Here is a 23,487-nt window from a genome sequence, read left to right on the forward strand (position 1 = left end):
TGACACACAGGTTACAAAACTACTTTTTTTTCACATCTGATAGAAAGAGTTATATTTCTTTAACAGTCATTGCATGCAGACCTATTCCCAGACCTCTAAATGTTGCAAATATTTTAATTTTATTTTTGAAGGTGAAGGCAGAAGTTGGAGATGTTAGTATTTTAGTAAATAATGCTGGTGTAGTCTACACATCAGATTTGTTTGCTACACAAGACCCTCAGATTGAAAAGACTTTTGAAGTTAATATCCTTGCACATTTCTGGGTAAGTACGATTTCTTTTACCAAAAACATTCCCTTTTGTGTACCCAAGGATTAACTTTAAAGTGAAGCTTTCATCAGACATAAGGTTGAATCAAGTCAATTTTCTCCAGATACTGAGAATAACATTATACAAAGAAATCATTTTACATCCTGTGACCAAATCCTATCAATCATTCTTCTCTTCCCTCAACAAATATGAATAATTTGAATTAAGAATAAACTTTAGGTATTATATATATGTTTTAATTCTAAGCTAGATTTTTACATTTCTGCAACTCCTGCTTTTTTTTGGTCTCCATTTGCATGAAAAAAATTTTTTTTCCAGCCCTTCACTTTTAGTCTGTATGTGTCCCTTGTTTTGAGGTGGGTCTCTTGCAGACAGCATATATAGGGGTCTTGTTTTTGTATCCATTCAGCCAGTCTTTGTCTTTTGGTTGGGCATTCAACCCATTCACATTTAAGGTAATTATTGATAGGTATGGTCCCGTTGCCATTTACTTTGTTCTTTTGGGTTCACGTTTATACAACCTTTCTACATTTCCTGTCTAGAGAAGATCCTTTAGCATTTGTTGAAGAGCTGGTTTGGTGGTGCTGAATTCTCTCAGCTTTTGCTTGTCTGTAAAGCTTTTGAATTCTCCTTCATATCTGAATGAGATCCTTGCTGGGTACAGTAATCTAGGTTGTAGGTTATTCTCTTTCATTACTTTCAGTATGTCCTGCCATTCCCTTCTGGCCTGGAGGGTTTCTATTGATAGATCAGCTGTTATCCTTATGGGAATCCCCTTGTGTGTTATTTGTTTTTTCTCCCTTGCTGCTTTTAGTATTTGTTCTTTGTGTTTGATCTTTGTTAATTTGATTAATATGTGTCTTGGGGTGTTTCGCCTTGGGTTTATCCTGTTTGGGACTCTCTGGGTTTCTTGGACCTGTGTAACTATTTCCTTCCCCATTTTAGGGAAATTTTCAGCTCTTATCTCCTTGAGTATTTTCTCATGGCCTTTCTTTTTGTCTTCTTCTTCTGGGACTCCTATGATTCGAATGTTGGGGTGTTTCACATTGTCCCAGAGGTCCCTGAGGTTGTCCTCATTTCTTTTGATTCTTTTTTTTTTCCTCTCTGCTTCATTTATTTCCACCATTTTATCTTCTGCCTCACTTATCCTATCTTCTGTCTCCATTATTCTACTGTTGGTTCCCTCCAGAGTGTTTTTTATTTCATTTATTGCATTATTCATTTTTTAATTGACTCTTTTTTATTTCTTCTAGGTCCTTATTAAACATTTCTTGCATCTTCTCAATCTTTGTCTCCAGGCTATTTATCTGTAACTCCATTTTGTTTTCAAGATTTTGGGTCATTTTTATTATCATTATTCTAAATTCTTTTTCAGGTTGATTCCCTATCTCCTCCTCTTTTGTTTGACTTGGTCGGCATTTTTCATGTTCCTTTACCTGTTGGGTATTTCTCTGCCTTTTCATTTTGTTTAGAATGCTGTGTCTGGAGTGGGCTTTCTGTATTCTGGTGGTCTGTGGTTCCTTTTTATTGTGGAGGTTTCACCCAGTGGGTGGGGTTGGACGATTGGCTTGTCAAGGTTTCCTGGTTAGGGAAGCTTGCATCGGTGTTCTGGTGCGTGGAACCGGGTTTCTTCTCTCTGGAGAGCAATGGACTGTCCAGTAGTGAGTTTTGAGATGGGTCTATGTGTTAGGTGTGACTTTGGGCAGCCTGTATGTTGACGCTCAGGGCTATGTTCCTGCGTTGCTGGAGAATTTGCGTGGTATGACTTGCTCTAAAACTTATTGGCTCTTGGGTGGTGGTTGGTTTCAGTGTAGGTATGGAGGCTTTTGGACGGTCTCTTATTACTTAATGTTGCCTGTAGTCAGGAGTCCTCTGGTGTTCTCAGGTTTAAGCCTCCTGTCTCTGGATTTCAGTTTTATTCTTCCAGTAGTCTCAAGACTTCAACTATACAGCATTGATAATAAAACTTCTAGGTTAATGGTGAAAAGATTCTCCCCTGTTAGGGACACCCAGAGAGGTTCACAGAGTTACATGAAGAAGAGGAGAGGGAGGAGGGAGATAGAGATGAGCAGGAGGAGGAAAAAGGGGGACTCGAGGAGAGAGACAGATCTACGCAGTTCTCTGTTCCCAGAGTGTTCTCCGTAGCCCAGACACCCACAGAGATTCACAGAACTGGATTGGGAAGAGAAGGGGGAGGGAGGAAATAGAGGTGTTCTGAGGGAGAAAACGGAGAGTCAAAAATGGGAGAGAGTAATCAACACCTCCTGAATAAAAATGGGAACTGAATATTGGATTCTTAAATGTCCAAAATGGATATCAAATACTCCTTTTGAAGATGATGGGCTGCTTTTCTTGGCACCTGATGTCTTCTGCTAGCGGTCAGAAGTTGTTTTGTGAAGTTTGCTCAGCGTTCAAATGTTCTTTCAATGAATTTGTAGGGGAGAAAGTGGTCTCCCCGTCCTATTCCTCCACCGTCTTGGCTTCTCCTCCAGATCTTTACATTTCTGTGTGATCTGTTTAGAGATGAGGGAGGGATTAGAGATTATCTGAGTCATTTTCTGTGATTCTATAAAAGGTGAACCCAATTTACCTGTTTACTTTCAGAGTCTCACAAGACTCAGGCCTTATATTATTTCCTGGTTCCAAAATTGCAAACTTTATTAGTAACTTCACCATTCAAGATCTTAAATGGTGAGAGAGAGAGAGAGAATGAGAGAGAGAATCTAAATGTTGGTCAAACAGCCATTACATAAAAGAGCCCCTTAAAGATTTCTTGGATGTGAGTTTGGGATGAGTAATCTCAGAATATAAATTGGTATAGTCACTGTAGAAAATAGTATGTAACTGCCTTAAGAAACAAAAAAGAGAGCTACCATATGACCCAGCCATCCCACTCCCAGGGACACTTGCAGAAAAAATGAAAACTCTAATTTGGAAAGGTACATACACCCCAGTGTTCATAGAAGCATCACTTACAATAGCCAAGACATGGAAACAACCAAAGTGCCCATCAACATATAATTGAGACTTAGAAGGTGTAGTAAATATGTATACAATGTAAATGTACTCAGTCATAGAAAGAATAATGAAATATTTCCATTTGCAACAACATGGATGGACCTAGAGAATATATTTAGTGAAGTAGATCAGATGGAGAGAGACAAATATATGATACTCTTTACATATGGAAAATGAAAAATGATATAAATTAATCTATATACAAAACGGAAACAGACGCACAGACACAGAAAAACTTATGGTTATCAAAGGGTAGAGGGAAGGGAAAGGGACAAATTAGGAGTCTGGGATTAACAAACTGCTAGGCATAAAACAGATAAGCAACAAGGATCTACTGTATAGCACAGGGAATTATATTTAATACCTCATAATAACCCATAATGGAAAATAATATGAATATATATATATGTATATATAAAACTGAATCACTTTGCTGTGTGCACCTGAAACTAATGCATATTGTAAATCGACTTTACTTCAGTTTAAAAGAAGGGATATTGGGGTTGGTGAAAATGCAGTTTTGTTTCATTTTATTCGCTCCAAGTTATTGACATCCACTTTTTATATTTTTATGCCTTAAAAGTTTGTCTTTCTGCCACTCTGAAAATGTATTTTTTTCTGAATCCCCAGCATAGAGTAGGTGCTCATTAAATATTTATTGTATAAAATCATTCAGTGACTGTTGCAAGGTGTTTGTCACTTCAGTATTTTGATGACATAACCAAACTCTTTTCTAACAATTTCACCTTAAATGTAAAATGTTCAATAATTCCAGATATTATACTTGTTCAATATATGAGATGAGAGAAGATGTCAATGATGGAAGGTGGAGGAACTGGAGACATAAGAAATTAACAATTTTATTGAGATGGATTCTCAAAGCTTTCAGTGTTCATTGTTTCACTGAGCTTTTCTTTTCTTTCTTTTTTTTTTTTTGAACTTTTTTTTTTTTATTAGTTGGAGGCTAATTACTTCACAACATTTCAGTGGGTTTTGTCATACATTGATATGAATCAGCCATAGATTTACACATATTCCCCATCCCGATCCCCCCTCCCACCTCCCTCTTCACCCGATTCCTCTGGGTCTTCCCAGCCCACCAGGCCCGAGCACTTGACTCATGCCTCCCACCTGGGTTGGTGGTCTGTTTCACCATAGATAATATACATGCTGTTCTTTCTAAACATCCCACCCTCACCTTCTCCCACAGAGTCCAAAAGTCTGTTCTGTACTTCTGTGTCTCTTTTTCTGTTTTGCATATAGGGTTATCATTACCATCTTTCTAAATTCCATATATATGTGTTAGTATGCTGTAATGTTCTTTATCTTTCTGGCTTACTTCACTCTGTATAATGGGCTCCAGTTTCATCCATCTCATTAGAACTGATTCAAATGAATTCTTTTTAATGGCTGAGTAATATTCCATGGTGTATATGTACCACAGCTTCCTTATCCATTCGTCTGCTGATGGGCATCTAGGTTGCTTCCATGTCCCTGGCTATTATAAACAGTGCTGTGATGAACATTGGGGTGCACGTGTCTCTTTCAGATCTGGTTTCCTCAGTGTGTATGCCCAGAAGTGGTATTGCTGGGTCATATGGCAGTTCTAATTCCAGTTTTTTAAGAAATCTCCACACTGTTTTCCATAGTGGCTGTACTAGTTTGCATTCCCACCAACAGTGTAAGAGGGTTCCCTTTTCTTCACATCCTCTCCAGCATTTATTTCACTGAGCTTTTCTAATCTGGGCATCCTATCTGCATTATGTTGCCACATTTGTTTTTTTTCTTTTATGAAAATTAATCTAGGTTTTTTTCATTGATGAAATGTTATGAACAATATTAACAAAATACACCTTCATTTTGAAATATTCCCACTGGGTTTGCAAATCAGAAATAATTTTTTTTCTCTTAATAAAAACATTCTAGACTACAAAGGCATTTCTTCCCGAGATGATGAAGAATAATCATGGCCATATTGTCACTGTGGCTTCAGTAGCTGGGCATACTGGAGTCCCCTTCTTACTGGCTTACTGGTATGTAAACATGTGTTTTTTTTTCATTGGTTCCTGTGCTTAACTTGCGTGTGATTTCTTGAGTGTAATGACTATTGTTAACAATGATAGGCTTTCCTGGTGTCTCAGATGGTAAAGAATCTGCCTGCAGTGCAGGAGACCTGATTTCAATCTCTGGATCGGGAAGATCCCTTGGAGAAGGGAATGGCAACCCACTCTAGTATTCTTGCCTGGAGAATTCCATGGACAGAGGAACCTGGCAGTCTTCAGTCCATTGGGGTCACAAAAGAGTCAGACATAACTGAGCAAGTAACACACAGACTTCCAGTGTTGCTGAAATAAGCAGAAGGAGTTGGAGAAAGTCTCTTGCACAACAGCCTTATTAATCATTAATCCTCTCCTAGGCTGATGATTTGAGAGGTGGCTACAGGGAAGTTATGCAATAGGAAGCCAAGTGCTTCAAGCATTTCGCATCCCTTTTAGCAGCAAGGAATTAAAACGAGGGCAGGATTTTTGCAAGATGAAAAAAGTTAATATTAATCGTTTTAATAAAGTAATTTTGTGGAAACGAACCATTATAAAGAGAATATAATCTGGGATTCCAAATTAAAAGCATCCAGACAATGAAATTGTTGTAAAAATAAATTTTAATAGTTCTTCTAAAAACCCATGCTATTATAATAACTAAGAAGCTACTATAACAAGTAGGGCACAGCAATGGTGTGCTCCATCATGTGGAAAGTTAATCAGTGAGGTCATGATGGCCATGGTCATCTACTGGTTGCAGGCACCCTGTTAATTGTTAGCTCTTTCTGTATGTTAGCAAATTATCACCCTTTAATGTTGAATTATGACTATGCAGGTAAATAGATACTGCTCAAATTTGTTTTCTACCGAACAAATGTGCTCTTTTGGAATTAAGTATCTAAATTTTATTTTTTATTTTTTTTATATTTTTTTAATTTTATTTTATTAGTTGGAGGCTAATTACTTCACAAAGTATCTAAATTTTAGAAGTAACACAGATGTAGTTGTAAATGTGGCCGTCGATATGTGTATAAATATGGGATTTCCCTGATAGCTCAGTTGGCAAAGAATCCACCTGCAATGCAGGAAACTCTGGTTCAATTCCTGGGTTGGGAAGATCCGATGGAGAAGGGATAGGCTACCCACTCCAGTATTCTTGGTCTCCCCTATGGCTCAGTTGGTAAAGAATCCACCTGCAATGCGGGAGACCTGGGTTTGATCCCTGGGTTGGGAAGATGCCCTGGGGAAGGAAAGGCTCCTCACTCCCTGGAGAATTTCATGGGCTGTGTAGTCCATGGGGTCACAAAGAGTCAGACACAACTGAACGACTTTCAATTCACTTCACTTCATGTTGGTCCTTTAATGGACCGGAACCTGGTGTTCCGGAGAGTAAAAGAGAGAAAGAGGCTGCTATCCCTGGTTTACGCGGAAAGCCAATAGAGCCCTGTTCTTAGGGCTCGCGCTGCTGCACGTGGGCACCGGGCGCCCTCTCGAGTGGGTGAAGGCGCAGGCGCCTTCTCGAGAGGGTCTTAGAAGCCCGGGCAAGAAAGTGAGCTCGGCGGGCCTCCGCGCTCCAAGGAATTAGCCAGAAAGAGAGAGAGAGAGAAAGAAAGAAAGAAAGAAAGACAAGGGGACCCAAGCTCTGATGGAGCAAAGGTGTTTTAATCATCATGGCGTGGGCATATATACTGTAGTTATTCTCAGCAAAGAAAAAGATTAAAATTCCAGACTTACAAAACATAAGATGATCCCTGTCAAAGAGAGAGTTGCAAACAATCACCTTTTACCATATGGCTCATAAAAAGGAAGAGAGTACTTATCACCGTAATGAGAAATGCCAGGATTCCTCAGCCCCTGGAAAGGCCGGGAAAGGTGTGCCTCTCCTCTTAATTCCTGAATATTCAGGAGTCAGTAAGGGCCAGAGGGTTCCTGACAGATCCAAAACAGCACACGGGAAGCCTCTTGTTAAATGCTTCCTGACAACTTCAGGCTCTGGTGGATAACTTATTTTCTTATGAATTTAAACATATGAGCCGAGCAGCAGAATCTGCTGCTTTCAGGTTCTGAAAGCAAGAGAGTGCTTATCTTTCATCAAGAGAATGATATACACACAAAAATCGATTAGCGTTTGGGGCTAATTATTTCAAAAAAGACAGTGTACAGTCTAGCACAATAGGTCTGTCCTGTGACTGCTTTAGCAGCATTTCATCTTTTTTTAAAAACTCAAGTCAAGGCTATATTTATTTCTAAAACTATTAGAAAATAAATATATACCAAGAGAGAAAGAAAGAAAATGTAGATGAACAAAAAGAACCAAATAAAAATCACTTCTCTTGCCATTCCCTAAGAACAACTAACCAGATTGAGGATATGGTTAGACTAACTTTACGAATTTATTCTTTTTGTTTATCTATAAACTCTAGCTGGTATATTTTATCAATTCAAATAGCCAATTTATAAGCATGAAAGTTACCAGTATGGGAAGACATGCCAAAATTGAGCACTAATCATTAGCTTGTAATGAAATGTTATCCAAAAGAATAATTTGGAATAAGAAAATATTAATTGAGGTTATTATTCAATTTAGTGGGCTTTCCTGCTAGCTCAGATGATAAAGAATCTGCCTGCAGTGCAGGAGACCTGGGTTCAATCCCTGGGTCAGGAAGATCCATTGGAGAAGGGAATGGTTACCCACTCCAGTATTCTTGCGGAATGTATTCTTATCCATGGAGAATTCCATGGACAGAGGAGCCTGGCGGGCTACAGTCCATGGGGTCGCAGAGTCAGACACGATTGAGCAAATAATACTTTCACACACACAAAGTGCAGTAAAAAATCCACTCACGTTAGCTTTGAGATATATATATATATATATATATATATATATATATATATATAAAAGCAAATTCACTCTGATGTTCAAAAATATAAAATTCCTTCAACACACTCAAGATCATTAACTATGAGTTTTAATATATTTCTTCACTTTTGGCTCACTTCAGAAAAATCAGAAAAAAACAGTTTAGTAGAAGAAAAAACAAGATTATTTATTGGTAATCTCACCACACAGAAATAACCATGATGAGCATTTCTTATCATTTTTTAGGACATTTTTAATGTAGAAATACAGTCATACCTTGAAAAAGATATACATATATAATTTTTTTTATTTAAAGTGAACATTTTGCATGTTAAATATATATATGCAACATCATTTTCAGTTTTTGTTGGGTAATTTATTTTTCCAGATTCTTTCAGTTGCAAGGAACACAAAACTTAAACTGCCTCAGACCAAAAGAGAAGTCTTAGGCAGGCTCTCTGTTGCCAAGATGGTTACCAGCCGTGCTGGAATAATATCTTCTCAACTCCCAAGTCTAGCAGCAGCGGGGAAAAGCCATACCTCCCAGTGTCCCAGTTCTGGAGTTCACTCTTAACTAGACAAACTTGGATCCAACTGTTGTACTGGGGTGTAAGCCAGCAAAACCAAAGCCATCTTAGCAAAACGAGGGAACATGAATGCTGACAGAGGCAAAAACAGCCTCTGTCCCCTACAGACATTTTCAGCTCTTTCCAACTATTTGCCTTCATGAACTGGATACCCCAGGGACTATCCTTGACTATAAATCTTTAGAAACATGATTGATTATTTCCTTGGGATAAGAAATTAAAAGAAATTACTGGCTCTAAGACTATGCATACATAGATAGATAGATAGATAGATAGATAGATAGATAGATAGATAGTTAGATAGATAGAATTTTTTTTTTTTTTTGGCTGTTCTCTCATGACATGTGGATCTTTGTTCCCCAGCAAGGGATCAAACCCGCACCCCATGCAGTGGAAGCTCAGAGTCTTAATCACTGGACTTCCAGAGAAGTCTCAAGCATGGCATATTTTTTTAATGAATTTTATACCTTTTGCCAAATTGTCTTCCAGAAAATTCTGCGAATTAACCTGTACTTTGGAAAACTGCCAGTTAACCTATACTTTGGAAATTCTGTTGAAAGTTCCCTCACTTTTTTTTTCTTTTCCCTCACTTTTTTTTTTTCCACTTTTTTTTCGTAAAGCTGAGACATATGACTTAAAAAGATTGCCAGTCCAATTCTATAAAATGAAAGTATTTTGTACATTGAAAACAACTCAAACAAATAAAAACTTTCCTACTATCCTTACTGTTACTCCTAGGCACAACTTTTATCTTTTTTTATTTTGTATTTATATTAATTACCCCTGAAAAGATAAAACATTTCATATACATATATCTATTGGTATTTGGGGGCTTCCCAGATGGCACTAGTGATAAAGAACCTGCCTACTAGTGCAGGAGATTTAAGAGATGCATTTGATCTCTGGGAGGATCCCTTGGAGCAGGACATGGCAATCCACTCCACTGTTCTTGCCTGGAGAATCCCCTGGACAGAGTAGCCTGGCAGGCTACAGTCCATAGGGTCACACAGAGTTGGACAGTCGACTGAAGTGACTTAGCACTCATACACATTGGTATTTTTATTTTGTAAATTTTCTGTGAATGCCCTTAGGCATTTACCCATTAGAATATTGTCTTATTCATTTGACTTCCTCAGTGGCTCAGTGGTAAAGAATCCACCTGCCAATGCAGGAGATGTGGGTTCGAGTCCTGAGTTAGGGATCTTCCCCTGAAGGAAATGTCAACCCAATCCATATTCTTGCCTGGAAAATCCCATGGACAGAGGAGCCTGGCAGGCTACAGTCCATGGAATCATAAAATGGGTCAGACCTGACTGAGATGTTCATTCATTTATAAAAATTGTCGTTTATTCACCTAATTCTTATGTCACCCTAATCCTTGTCCTATAAGTTTCAAATGCTTTACCCGTTTGTCATTTACCTCTTAACTTGGTGGTTCTTTTTGTTTAGTCACTGAGTCAATTTCCCAGGCAAGAATACTGGAGTGTGTTGTCATTTCCTTCTCCAGGGGGCCTTCCCCACCCAGGGATCAAACCCGCATCTCTTACATCTCCTGCATTGGCAGGCAGATTCGTTATCACCTGGGAAGCCGTTAACTTGGTTAGGAGCTAATATAAGTTTCGACTATATCATATTAGAGGTCTGATTTGCCACCCAAATATAAAGCCTAATTCCACAATTTCGTTTTGTCTTTGGGTAAGCTCTATAATTCCACCTCTACCTAAGTTTCTTTTTTGGGAAATGGAGATCATAAAAGTATCGGTTTCACAGAATTGTTGTAAGGAATTAGATCAAATAATGTATCTGAATAACTGAGGTCAGTGTCTGGCATATAGTAATCAGTTTTAGATATGATTATTTTGTTTCTGTTGTGTACGGAAGATTTACATTTTATGTAATTGAATCTAGCAATCTTTCTTTTAAGGCTTCAGTAAATGCCTAAGCTTCAGGAAAAAAAGGATAAAAGAGAATTTTCCACAGCTTTCTGTTTTCCAAAGCACAGGTTAACTGGCAAGAATTTACTTTGTATAATTGCTAATCTGTACAGGCTTAGAGAAAAGCAATCTATCTAGTAATTATTGCTACTGAACTATACACTTAAACATAATTAAAATTGTAAATTTTATATTAAAATATTTTGTATAATTTTAAAAATTAATAAAGTAATATTCTAAAACCCATTGAATTGTATTTCTAAGTGAGTGAATTATATGGTATGTGACTTTATATTTTTCAGTAATGCTACTTTCTCTAAAAGCCTAGTTGGAAAAGTAATGTCTGGTTAAAATATGGTTAATTTCCCTTCTCTTTCCAAATGAAGGCACTATGGTGATAAGAATTGCTTTACATTTTGATTTATTCACTTGAAAAATATTTACTGAGCACCTATTATAGGCCAAGCACTGTGCCAGGCCCTGGGGCGTGGGATTCATTGTAGACCAAAACAGTCATAGAGATTATTATAGTGAAGGTATGGGGCCAGACGTTAAAAAAATTCATCCAAATGAATATTTAATTACAAATTCAAGATGTGCTTCATGGAAAACTGAAGATTACTGTATAATGGGGAAATAATTTAGACTAGGGTTTCCGAAATGCATCTTTAAGGAAGTCAAGATAAGACTTAAATGAAGAACAGGACTTACCCAGGAGATTTTCCCAATAGATTCCATGACATGTTGTAGTAAATAATGAACAGCCTACAGTGACACTACATTTTTTGCGGAAACAGCAACAACAAAAATGAACACACTACCAATTTTCTTAACAAGACATTTAAACCTACTCAGTTCTCTGACAATTGCTGAGATACAGTCAATGGTTCTTAGACTTTGTTGTTATTTGTTGTTTTAGTTGCTAGTGGTGTCTGACTCTTTTGCAACCCCATGGACTATAGCCCACCAGGCTCCTCTGTCCATGGAATTTTCCAGGCAGGAATACTGGAGTGGGTTGCCATTTCCTTCTCCAGGGAATCTTCCCAACCCAGGGATCGAACCCACGTCTCTTGCATTGGCAGGCGAGTTCTTCAGTGCTGGGCCACCTGGGAAGTCCTCTGAGACTTTACTGTGCCTGTCAGTTTGCCCGAGGGTCATCTAGAATGCAGATTCTAATTCAGCAGGTCCTGGCCAGGCCTGAGATTCAGATGTGGCCCACGCTCTCTAGCACCACACTTACCTAAGGGAAACAGACGTCTGAGTTAAGTAGATGTAGCCGCTTTCTTGAATTATTTTATGAACTCTGGTTATTTTCAGTTCAAGCAAGTTTGCTGCTGTTGGATTTCATAAAGCTCTGACTGAAGAACTGGGTGCCTTAGAAAGAACTGGAATCAAAACAACATGTCTCTGCCCTAATTTCGTAAACACTGGCTTCATCAAAAACCCAAGTACCAGGTAAGTTGAGGCAAAAAATGGAGACAGAAGGATTGGTGGTTGCTATGAATATCAACCATTCTATAGGTTTTCCTAAGTATTTTAATCCTTAAAACACCTGATATTCGAGGCCCTTAGCTCATCTCAGTTTCAGCTTCTTGAGACTGTGGAAATATATAGAGAAAGAGAGAGAATGTATATAAACAGATATGGATGACACAGTGAAGTTACTTAGCCTTCCTTTTTTCTTCCCTTAGGTGGTGGTTCTCAGACTTCAGTACATATACCTTTCTCTAGGAGTACTGGGAACCATACAGGGCTCCCACCCCCAGAGTTGTGCATTTCTTCATTTTGGTCAGGATAGAGTAATGGTGTGGAAGGGAGCCTGAAACTCTATATTTAACAAGCATCATAATTAGTTCTTTTTTTATTTTTTGAAAAATATTTATGCATTTATTTGGCTGTGCTAGATCTTATTTGTGGCACATAGGATCTTCCTCCTTTGTTGCATCATGCCAACTCTTAGCTGTAGGATCTAGTTCCCTGATCCAGGCCTCTTGCATTGGGAATTCAGGGTCTTAGCCACTGGATCTCTAGGAAAGTCCCACATCATAAGTAATTCTGATAGAAGTGACCAGTACCACAGTGTAAAAAAAAAAAAAAAAAAAAAAAGCTTTCCTTTGGTAATCTAGAGATCATCCTTCAAATAAGTTCAGTTTAGTTGCTCAGTCATGTCCGACTCTTTGCGACCCCATGGACCGCAGCACATCAGGCCTCCCTGTCCATCACCAACTCCCGGAGTTTACTCAAAATCATGTCCATTGAGTCAGTGATGCCATCCAACCATCTCATCCTCTGTCGTTCCCTTCTCCTTCCTCCTTCCCAGCATCAGGGTCTTTCCCAACGAGTCAGGTCTTCACATCAGGTGGCCAAAGTATTGGAGGTTCAGCATCAACATCAGTCCTTCCAATGAATACACAGGACTGATCTCCTTTAGGATGGACTGGTTGGATCTCCTTGCAGTCCAAGGGACTCTCAAGAGACTTCTCCAACACCACAGTTCAAAAGCATCAATTCTTCAGCGCTCAGCTTTCTTTTCTTTTTTTTTTTTTAGTGGAGTGCAGTTTATTACACCAGCGGGCCCAAGGCAGAGTTTCCTCTTAGCCAAGGACCCCGACCAGCATTTGTGAAAATCTTTTATACCCCATGTGTATGATGTGTACGTGTCCAAACCCACTACCCCAATTCCCTTGAGACTTACATAAACAAAGGAAGGGTAAATACAACTACAATAACCCCATCATTCACGTGTTATGTGTTCAAACAGTCAATAATCAATAAGCCCGCAGTTACATTCCAAATAGTTAATAACCGATAAGCCTGTGCTTACATTCTGATAGATAGTGTCCGGAGGCAGGGGTGATTAGTGTCTGTTCTATGTTAGGTGATGAGTAACCTGGATATGATCTTCAAGGTTCCCCTGTCTGGAGGGGGTCTTATCCTTCCACTGTCGTTCCCACAGGCACTAAGCAGAGAGTTCAGAGTCTACTGGAGAGGTGGCCGAGCACGATTAGCACAGACAGGCCTGAGATGGAGTCCAGACCCTATGAATTCCTTCTTCACTCCCCCCTCTTGATGCTCTCAGTTTCCGTAATGAGCGAGCATCATTCATTGAGATATATTGTACCTTAACCCTCCTGCCACCCACATGAGAGAATGCTATCAACCTCTGCGTCATAAAATTCACAAGGCATTGTAGAAAGCAGGGACCACAAAGCAGTATGATTAAGATTACTATAACAACAGTTACAATGGTTTTCCACCAGTCTCCCTTTACCCAGGAGAGGACAGAAGTCCAAAAGGGAATATTTTCATTAGACATGGCTTTCACTTGATTTTGCATATCCTCCAAGGCAGTAGATACATTTCCAGACAGGTCAGGGATGTACACGCAGCATTCGACTTTAATTACGGCGCAAGTCCCTCTCAGCTTTCTTTATAGTCCAACACTCACATCCATACATGACTACTAGAGAAACCATAGCCTTGACTAGACAGACCTTTGTTGACAAAGTAATGGCTCTGCTTTTTAATATGCTATCTAGGTTGGTCATAACTTTTCTTCCAAGGAGTAAGCGTCTTTTAATTTCATGGCTGCAGTCATCATCTGCAGTGATTTTCAACCCCCCCCAAATAAAGTCTACCGCTATTTCCACTTTTCCCCATCTATTTGCCATGAAGTGATGGGACTGGATGCCATGGTCTTAGTTTTCTGAATTTTGAGCTTTAAGCCAACTTTTTCACTCTTCTCTGTCATTTTCATCAAGAGACTCTTTAGTTCTTCTTCACTTTCTGCCATAAGGGTGGTGTCATCTGTATATCTGAGGTTGATATTTCTCCCAGCAATCTGGATTCCAGCTTGTGCTTCATCCAGCCCAGCATTTCTCATGATGTACTCTACATATAAGTTAAATAAGCAGGGTGACAATGTACAGCCTTGACGTACTCCTTTTCCTATTTGGAACCAGTCTGTTGTTCCATGTCCAGTTCTAACTGTTGCTTCCTGACCTGCATACAGATTTCTCAAGAGGCAGGTCAGGTGGTCTGGTATTCCCATCTCTTTCAGAATTTTCCACAGTTTGTTGTGATCCACACAGTCAAAGGCTTTGGCATAGTCAATAAAGCAGAAATAGATCTTTTTCTGAAACTCTCTTGCTTTTTTGATGATCCAATAGATGTTGGCAATTTGATCTCTGGTTCCTCTGCCTTTTCTAAAACCAGTTTGAACACCTGGAAGTTCATGGTTCACGTATTGCTGAAGCCTGGCTTGGAGAATTTTGAGCATTACTTTACTAGCGTGTGAGATGAATTCAATTGTGCGGTAGTTTGAGCATTCTTTGTCATTGCCTTTCTTTGGGATTGGAATGAATACTGACCTTTTCTAGTCCTGTGGCCACTGCTGAGTTTTCCAAATTTGGTGACATATTGAGTGCAGCACTTTCACAGCATCATCTTTCAGGATTTGAAATAGCTCAACTGGAATTCCATCACCTCCACTAGCTTTGTTCGTAGTGATGCTTCCTAAGGCCCACTTGACTTCACATTCCAGGATGTCTGGCTCTAGGTGAGTGATCACACCATTGTGATTATCTGGGTCATGAAGATCTTTTTTGTACAGTTCTTCTTTGTACTCTTGCCACCTCTTCTTAATATCTTCTGCTTCTGTTAGGTCCATACCACTTCTGTCCTTTATCGAACCCATCTTTGCATGAAATGTTCCCTTGGTATCTCTAATTTTCTTGAAGAGATGTGTAGTCTTTCTCATTTTATTATTTTCCTCTATTTCTTTGCAATGATCGCTGAGGAAGGCTTTCTTATCTCTCCTTGCTGTTCTTTGAAACTCTGCATTCAAATGTGTATATCTTTCCTTTTCTCCTTTGCTTTTTGCTTCTCTTCTTTTCACAGCTATTTGTAAGGCCTCCTCAGATGGCCATTTTGCTTTTTTGCTTTTCTTTTTCTTGGGGATGGTCTTGATCCCTGTTTTCTGTACAATGTCACAAACCTCCATCCATAGTTCATCAGGCACTCTGTCTATCAGATCTAGTCCCTTAAATCTATTTCTCACTTCCACTGTATAATTGTAAGGGATTTGATTTAGGTCATACCTGAATGGTCTAGTGGTTTTCCCTACTTTCTTCTATTTAAGTCTGAATTTGGCAATAAGGAGTTCATGATCTGAGCCACAGTCAGCTCCTGGTCTTTTGCCGACTGTATAGAGCTTCTCCATCTTTGGCTGCAAAGAATATAATCAACTGGATTTCGGTGTTGGCCATCTGGTGACATCTGTGTGTAGAGTCTTCTCTTGTGTTGTTGGAAGAGGGTGTTTGCTATGACAGTGCGTTCTCTTGGCAAAACACTACTAGCCTTTGCCCTGCTTCATTCTGTACTCCAAGGCCAAATTTGCCTGTTACTCCAGGTGTTTCTTTTTTTTTTTCTTCTCCCCAGGTGTTTCTTGACTTCTACTTTTTCATTCCTGTCCCCTATAAAGAAAAGGACATCTTTTTTGGGTGTTAGTTCTAAAAGGTCTTGAAGGCTCCGCTGGTAGCTCAGACCGTAAAGTGTCTGCCTGCAATGCGGGAGACCCGGGTTCGATTCCTGGGTCAGGAAGATTCCCTGGAGAAGGAAATGGCAACCCACTCCAGTGTTCTTGCCTGGACAATTCCATGGACAGATGAGCCTGGTGGGTTCCAGTCCATGGGGTTGCAAAGAGTCAGACACAACTGAGCGACTTCACTTTCTAAAAGGTTTTGGAGGTCTTCAGAGAACTTTTCAACTTCAGCTTTTTCAGCATTACTGGTCGGGGCATATACTTGGATTACTGTGATATTGAATGGTTTGCCTTGAAAAGGAACAGAGATCACTCTGTCATTTTTTTTTTTTTTTTTTTTTTTCACTCTGTCATTTTTGAGATTGCATCCAAGTTTTGCATTTCGGACTCTTTTGTTGACCATGATGGCAACTCAGTTTCTTCCAAGGGACTCTTGCCCACAGTAGTAGATATAATGGTCATCTGAGTTAAATTCACCCATTCCAGTCCATTTCAGTTTGCTGATTCCTAAAATGTCGACGTTCACGCTTGCCATCTCCTGTTTGACCACTTTCAGTTTGCCTTGATTCATGGCCCTAACATTCCAGGTTCCTATGCAATATTGCTCTTTACAGCATCGAACCTTGCTTCTATCACCATCATATCCATAACTGGGTGTTGTTTTTGCTTTGGCTCCGTCTCTTCATTCTTTCTGGAATTATTTCTCCACTGATCTCCAGTAGCATATTGGGCACCTACTGACCTGGGGAGTTCATCTTTCAGTGTCCTCTGTTTTTGCCTTTTCATACTGTTTATGGGGTTCTCAAGGCAAGAATACTGAAGTGGTTTGCATTCCCTTCTCTAGTGGACCACATACTGTCAGAACTCTGCACCATGACCCGTCCGTCTCGGGTGGCCCTATGGTCAATGTGATCAGATTGGTTAGTTTTCTGTGATTGTGGTTTCAGTGTTTCTGCCCTCTGATACCCTCTCTCAGCCCCTGCTGTCTTACTGGGGTTTCACTTACCTTGGACGTGGGGTATCTCTTCATGGCTGCTCCAGCAAAGCGCAGCTGCTGCTCCTTACCTTGGACATGGGGTATCTCCTCACGGCCGCCCCTCCTGGCGTGGGGTATCTCCTTTCGGCTGCTCCAAGTCCGCACAAAATTAGTAACAGATCAGAATCTTTTCTTGGTTAGAAAATAAAATTACAAAGGATTGGCACTGAGGTTAATTTTTAATCCTTCCTGTCTTTGAGAATAGCTTTAATATTTTTGTAAACATGATGGATACCTTAAAAAAAATTTCCAACATACAGAAAAATACAAATAAATTTTTTTTTCCGTTTCATTTAAGCCGTCTATCCAGTGGAGACTATTTTTAACATTTTGAAGAGCATTCTTTTGGACATCTCTTTGAAAATGAAAGTGATAGTAACTCAGTCCTGTCTGACTCTGTGATCCCATGGACTGTAGCCCACCAGGCTTCTTTGTCCATGGGATTCTCCAGGCAAGAATACTGGAGTGGGTTGCCATTTCCTTCTCTAGGGGGTCTTTATGACACAGGGATTGAACCCAGGTCTTCTGCATTGCAGGCAGATTCTTTACCATCTGAGCCACCAGGGAAACCCAGGCATCTCTTTTTGTACAGATTAAATGTCTAAATTTCATTTAACTGGCACATATTACACATGAGATTCTAGAAGCAGGAAGTAAACTGCTTGTTCCCTCAGCATTATGACTACAGACGACAAGTTGTTAGTGTTGTTTAGCCACTAATTCGTGTCCAACTCTTTGCGACCCCATGGACTGTAGCCTGCCAGGCTCCTTTGTCCATGGTATTCTCCAGGCAAAAATACTGGAGCAGGTTGCCTTTTCCTTCTCCAGGGGATCTCTCAGACCCAGGGATCAAATCCTCATCTCCTGCTTGGCAGGTGGATTCTTTATACCACTGAGCCTCCCACGAAGCCCATAGGCAGCAATACTGTATTTAAAAAATTCAAAGTTGCTTAGAAGTTAGATTTAAAATGTTCCCATCACAGAACAGAAATAAATATGTAATGAGATAGAAGTGTTACCTAATGCTGAGGTGGCAATCATGTGGCAATATATAAATATATCAAATCAACCAGTTGTACACAAACTTATATGATAGGTAAATTATATCTCAATAGGAGTTAATTTTTAAAAGTTCACTGAAACTGATATGTATTCTCAAAGGAAGAGGAGAGTATTTTCCCCAAGATAAAATTTGCCAATATTTAGATGCTAAAATAATATATTTGAGTCAAGCTTATCACTTAGACTGTCTTTCAACAGTTAAAAACAGACATTATATATATATATATTTTTTTTTTTTTTTTTTTAATTGCAATTAAATATTTTACCCTTGTCCCCAGAATGAGCCTGAGGAAAGCTGACATTCATGATGGCAAGGGTGCCCTCTGCTGGCAAAACTCTGCTAGTACAACTAAAAAACAATTGGGGACACTTGCTGTAGAGGGTGGTGAGGGGAAGGGTGGTGAGGGGAAGTCGACCTGACTCTAGCCTGATCAAGAATATAACCTGACTAAGGAAGGGTCTGGAGTTTGTCCTGACACAGGAACGCCTTTGAAGGTAAGCTGATGTTAGAATGCCAAAGGTGAAGTTGGGTTTAATATAGAAACTGAGTTTCAATTCAGTTCGGTTCAGTTCAGTCGCTCAGTCACGTCTGACTCTTTGCAACCCCATGGACCGCAGCAGCCAGGCCTCCCTGTCCATCACCAGCTCCCAGAGCTTACTCAAACTCATGTCCATTGAGTCAGTGATGCCATCCAACCATCTCATCCTCTGTCGTCCCCTTCTCCTCCCACCTTCAATCTTTCCCAGCATCAGGGTCTTTTCAAACGAGTCAGTTCTTCGCATCAGGTGGCCAAAGTATTGGAGTTTCAGATTCAACATCAATCCTTCCAATGAACATCCAGGACTGATCTCCTTTAGGATGGCCTGGTTGGATCTCCTTGCCACCCAAGGGACTCTCAAGTGTCTTCTCCAACACCACAGTTCAAAAGCATCAATTCTTTGGCGCTCAGCTTTCTTTATAGTCCAACTCTCACATCCATACATGACTACTGGAAAAACCATAGCTTTTGTTGACTAGACGGACCTTTGTTGACAAAGTAATGGCTCTGCTTTTCAATATGTTGTCTAGGTTGGTCATAACTTTCCTTCCAAGGAGTAAGTGTCTTTTAATTTCCTGGCTGCAATCACCATCTGCAGTGATTTTGGAGCCCCCCAAAATAAAGTCTGCCACTGTTTCCACTGTTTCCCCATCTATCTGCCATGAAGTGATGGGACTGGATGCCATGATCTTAGTTTTCTGAATGTTGAGCTTTAAGTCAACTTTTTCACTCTCCTCTTTCACTTTCATCAAGAGGCTCTGTAGTTCTTCTTCACTTTATGCCCTAAGGGTGATGTCATCTGCATATCTGAGGTTACTGATATGTCTCCCGGCAGTCTTGATTCCAGCTTGTGTTTCATCCAGCCCAGCATTTCTCGTGATGTATTCCACATATAAGTTAAATAAGCAGGGTGACAGTGTACAGCCTTGATGTACTCCTTTTCCTATTTGGAACCAGTCTGTTGTTCCATGTCCAGTTCTAACTGTTGCTTCCTGACCTGCGTACAGATTTCTCAAGAGGCAGGTCAGGTGGTCTGGTATTCCCATCTCTTTCAGAATTTTCCACAGTTTGTTGTGATCCACACAAAGGCTTTGGCATAGTTGTTAAAGCAGAAATAGATGTTTTTTCTAGAACTCTTGCTTTTTCGATGATCCAGTGGATGTTGGCAATTTGATCTCTGGTTCCTCTGCCTTTTCTAAAACCAGCTTGAACACCTGGAAGTTCATGGTTCATGTACTGTTGAAGACTTGCTTTGAGAATTTTGAGCATCACTTTACTAGTGTGTGAGATGAGTGCAATTGTGTGGTAGTTTGAACATTCTTTGGCACTGCCTTTCTTTGGGATTGGAATGAAAACTGACCTTTTCTAGTCCTGTGGCCACTGCTGAGTTTTCCAAATTTGCTGGTATTTTGAGTGCAGCACTTTCACAGCATCATCTTTCAGGATTTGAAAGAGCTCAACTGGAATTCCATCACCTCCACTAGCTTTGTTCATAGTGATGCTTCCTAAGGCCCACTTGACTTCACATTCCAAGATGTCTGGCTCTAGGTGAGTGATCACACCATTGTGATTATCTGGGTTGTGAAGATCTTTTTTATATAGTTCTTCTGTGTATTTTTGCCACCTCCTCTTAATATCTTCTGCTTTTGTTAGGTCCATACATTTCTGTCCTTTATTGAGCCCATCTTTGCATGAAATGTTCCCTTGGTATCTCTAATTTTCTTGAAGAGATGTCTAGTCTTTCCCATTCTATTGTCTTCCTGTATTTCTTTGCACTGATCACTGAGGAAGGCTTTCTTATCTCTCCTTGCTATTCTTTGGAACTCTGCATTCAAACGGGTATATCTTTCCTTTTCTCCTTTGCTTTTTGCTTCTCTTCTTTTCACAGCTATTTGTAAGGCCTCCTCAGATGGCCATTTTGCTTTTTTGCATTTCTTTTTCTTGGGGATGGTCTTGATCCCTGTCTTCTGTACAATGTCACGAACCTCTGTCCATAGTTCATCAGGCATTCCATCAGATCTAGTCCCTTAAATCTATTTCTTTTTTCTACTATATAATCATAAGGGATTTGATTTAGGTCATACCTGAATGGTGTAGTGGTTTCCCCTACTTTCTTCAATTTAAGTCTGAATTTGGCAATAAGGAGTTCATGATCTGAGCCACAGTCAGCTCCCGGTCTTGTTTTTGCTGACTGTATAGAGCGTCTCCATCTTTGGCTGCAAAGAATACCATCAATCTGATTTTGGTGTTGACCATCTGGTGATGTCCATGTGTAGAGTCTTCTCTTGTGTTGTTGGAAGAGGATGTTTGCTATGACCAGTGTGTTCTCTTGGCAAAACCTATTAGCCTTTGCTCTACTTCATTCTGTACTCCAAGGCCAAATTTGCCTGTTACTCCAGGTGTTTCTGACTTCCTACTTTTGCATTCTAGTCCCCTATAATGAAAAAGACATCTTTTTGCGGTGTTAATTCTAGAAGGTTTTATAGGTCTTCATAGAACTGTTCAACTTCAGCTTCTTCAGCATTGCTGGTCAGGGCTTAGACTTGGATTACTGTGATACTGAATGGTTTGCCTTGGAAAGGAACAGAGATCATTTTGTAATTTTTGAGATTGCATCCAAGTACTGCATTTTGGACTCTTGTTGACTATGATGGCTACTCCATTTCTTCTAAGGGACTCTTGCCCACAGTATCAGATATAATGGTCATCTGAGTTAAATTCACCCATTCTGGTCCATTTTAGTTCGCTGATTCCTACAATGTCGACATTCACTCTTGCCATCGCCTGTTTGCCTTGATTCATGGACCTAACATTCCAGGTTCCTGTGCAATATTGCTCTTTACAACATCGGACCTTGCTTCTATCACCAGTCACATCCACAGCTGAGTGTTGTTTTTGCTTTGGCTCCATCTCTTCATTCTTTCTGGAATTATTTCTCCACTGATCTCCAGTAGCATATTGGGCATCTACCGACCTGGGGAGTTCATCTTTCACTTGAATGAGGTTTGCCTTTTCATTTCATCTTTTGCCTTTTCGTGCTGCTGCTGGGGTTCTCAAGGCAAGAACACTGAAGTGGTTTGCCATTCCCTTCTCCAGTGGACCACATTTTGTCAGAACTCTGCACCATGACCTGTCTGTCTTGGGTGGCCCTACACAGCATGGCCCATAGTTTAATTGAGTCAGACAGGGCTGTGGTCAATGTGATTAGATTGGTTAGTTTTCTGTGATTGTGATTTTCAGTCTGTCTGCCCTCTGATGGTGGAGAAGGCAATGGCACCACACTCCCATACTCTTGCCTGGAAAATCCCATGGGCAGAGGAGCCTGGTGGGCTGCAGTCCATGGGGTCGCCAAGAGTTGGACGCGACTGAGCGACTTCACTTTCACTTTTCACTTTCATGCATTAGAGAAGGAAATGGCAACCCACTCCAGTGTTCTTGCCTGGAGAATCCCAGGGACGGGGGAGCCTGGTGGGCTGCCGTCTATGGGGTCGCACAGAGTCGGACACGACTGAAGCGACTTAGCAGCAGCAGCAGAGCCCTGATGGAGGAGGATGAGAGACTTATGGAAGCTTCCTGATGGGAGGGATTGACTGTGGGGAAACCGGGTCCTGGCTTGTGGGCAAGGCCATGCTCAGTAAATCTTAAATCCAATTTTCTGATGATGGGTGGAGCTGTGTTCAGTCCCTGCTGTTTACCTGTGGCCAACCCTTGCTGGCTAAACTCGCTCCAGCACCAGGCAGCCCCTACTTGCTCCAGGGGAGTTCCAATTAGAGGACAGAAAAATTCTTACTTCAGTTTGTATTTTGGACACTAAATAAAATCTCCTGTTTTCTTAGACCTCATCAACAGCGCTTTGCTTAGAAAGATCAATTAACTTGACTGTGATTGGCAGAACTGAGTTTCAGATTGAAATTTCATTTTTTTGCAGAGGGACAAGCCTTTGAGAAAACAGGAAGCAGTTCTGTCAGGAACCAGTTCAGAATAATTTGTATTATATTAATGTTGGTACTTATATTCTCTTTTAAGGCACATCAAAGATGTAGCTTATTGGTTATTATATTTACATATCTAACACACTGCAAACAAACTGTTTTACTGTAAGGGTTATAATGTAGCATAGTCTGAGTTTATTGGAATTAAGTATAATCAGGTGCTCCAAGTAAGTTTTTTGACAGCTAACAGTTATTTTTGTTAAATAAACTTGGTTGCTGGGCTTCCGTGGTGGCTCAGTGGTAAGGAATCCATCTGCCAATGTAGGAGACACAGGTTCCACCTGTGATCTGGGGAGACCCACATGGCTCGGAACAGCTAAGCCTCTGCACCACAGCTATTGAGCCTGTGCTCCAGAGCCCCAGAGCCACAACTACTGAGCCCACAAACCCTAGAGCCCATGCTCTACAACAAGAGAAGCCACTGCAATGAGAAGTCCAAGCACTGCGTGTAGAGAGGAGTCCTTGCTCTCTGCAATTAGAGAAAAAAGCCCTCGCAGCAATGAAGATCCAGCACAGCCAAAATTAAATACACTAGTTAATTAAAAAATAAATACACTTGGATATCAAGAAATCATCTTATTAAAAGCCTTTATTGAAAACCTACTAAAT

General features: G+C 40.2%; 1 protein-coding gene across 1 annotated transcript in view; it reads left to right on the forward strand.

Annotated features, from left to right (window-relative positions):
* The window catches only part of HSD17B11 (hydroxysteroid 17-beta dehydrogenase 11), a 42,580-nt gene that overhangs the window by 7,301 nt on the left and 11,792 nt on the right, over positions 1–23,487 (forward strand). Inside the window, exons 3-5 of the mRNA XM_065914521.1 lie at positions 132–263; positions 5,214–5,320; positions 12,025–12,162. Coding sequence (XP_065770593.1) covers positions 132–263; positions 5,214–5,320; positions 12,025–12,162 — 377 coding nt within the window. The remainder of the gene's footprint in view (positions 1–131; positions 264–5,213; positions 5,321–12,024; positions 12,163–23,487) is intronic.

Source organism: Muntiacus reevesi, chromosome 22 (assembly GCF_963930625.1).
Source record: "Muntiacus reevesi chromosome 22, mMunRee1.1, whole genome shotgun sequence".
In the NCBI taxonomy this organism is placed as follows: domain Eukaryota; kingdom Metazoa; phylum Chordata; class Mammalia; order Artiodactyla; family Cervidae; genus Muntiacus; species Muntiacus reevesi.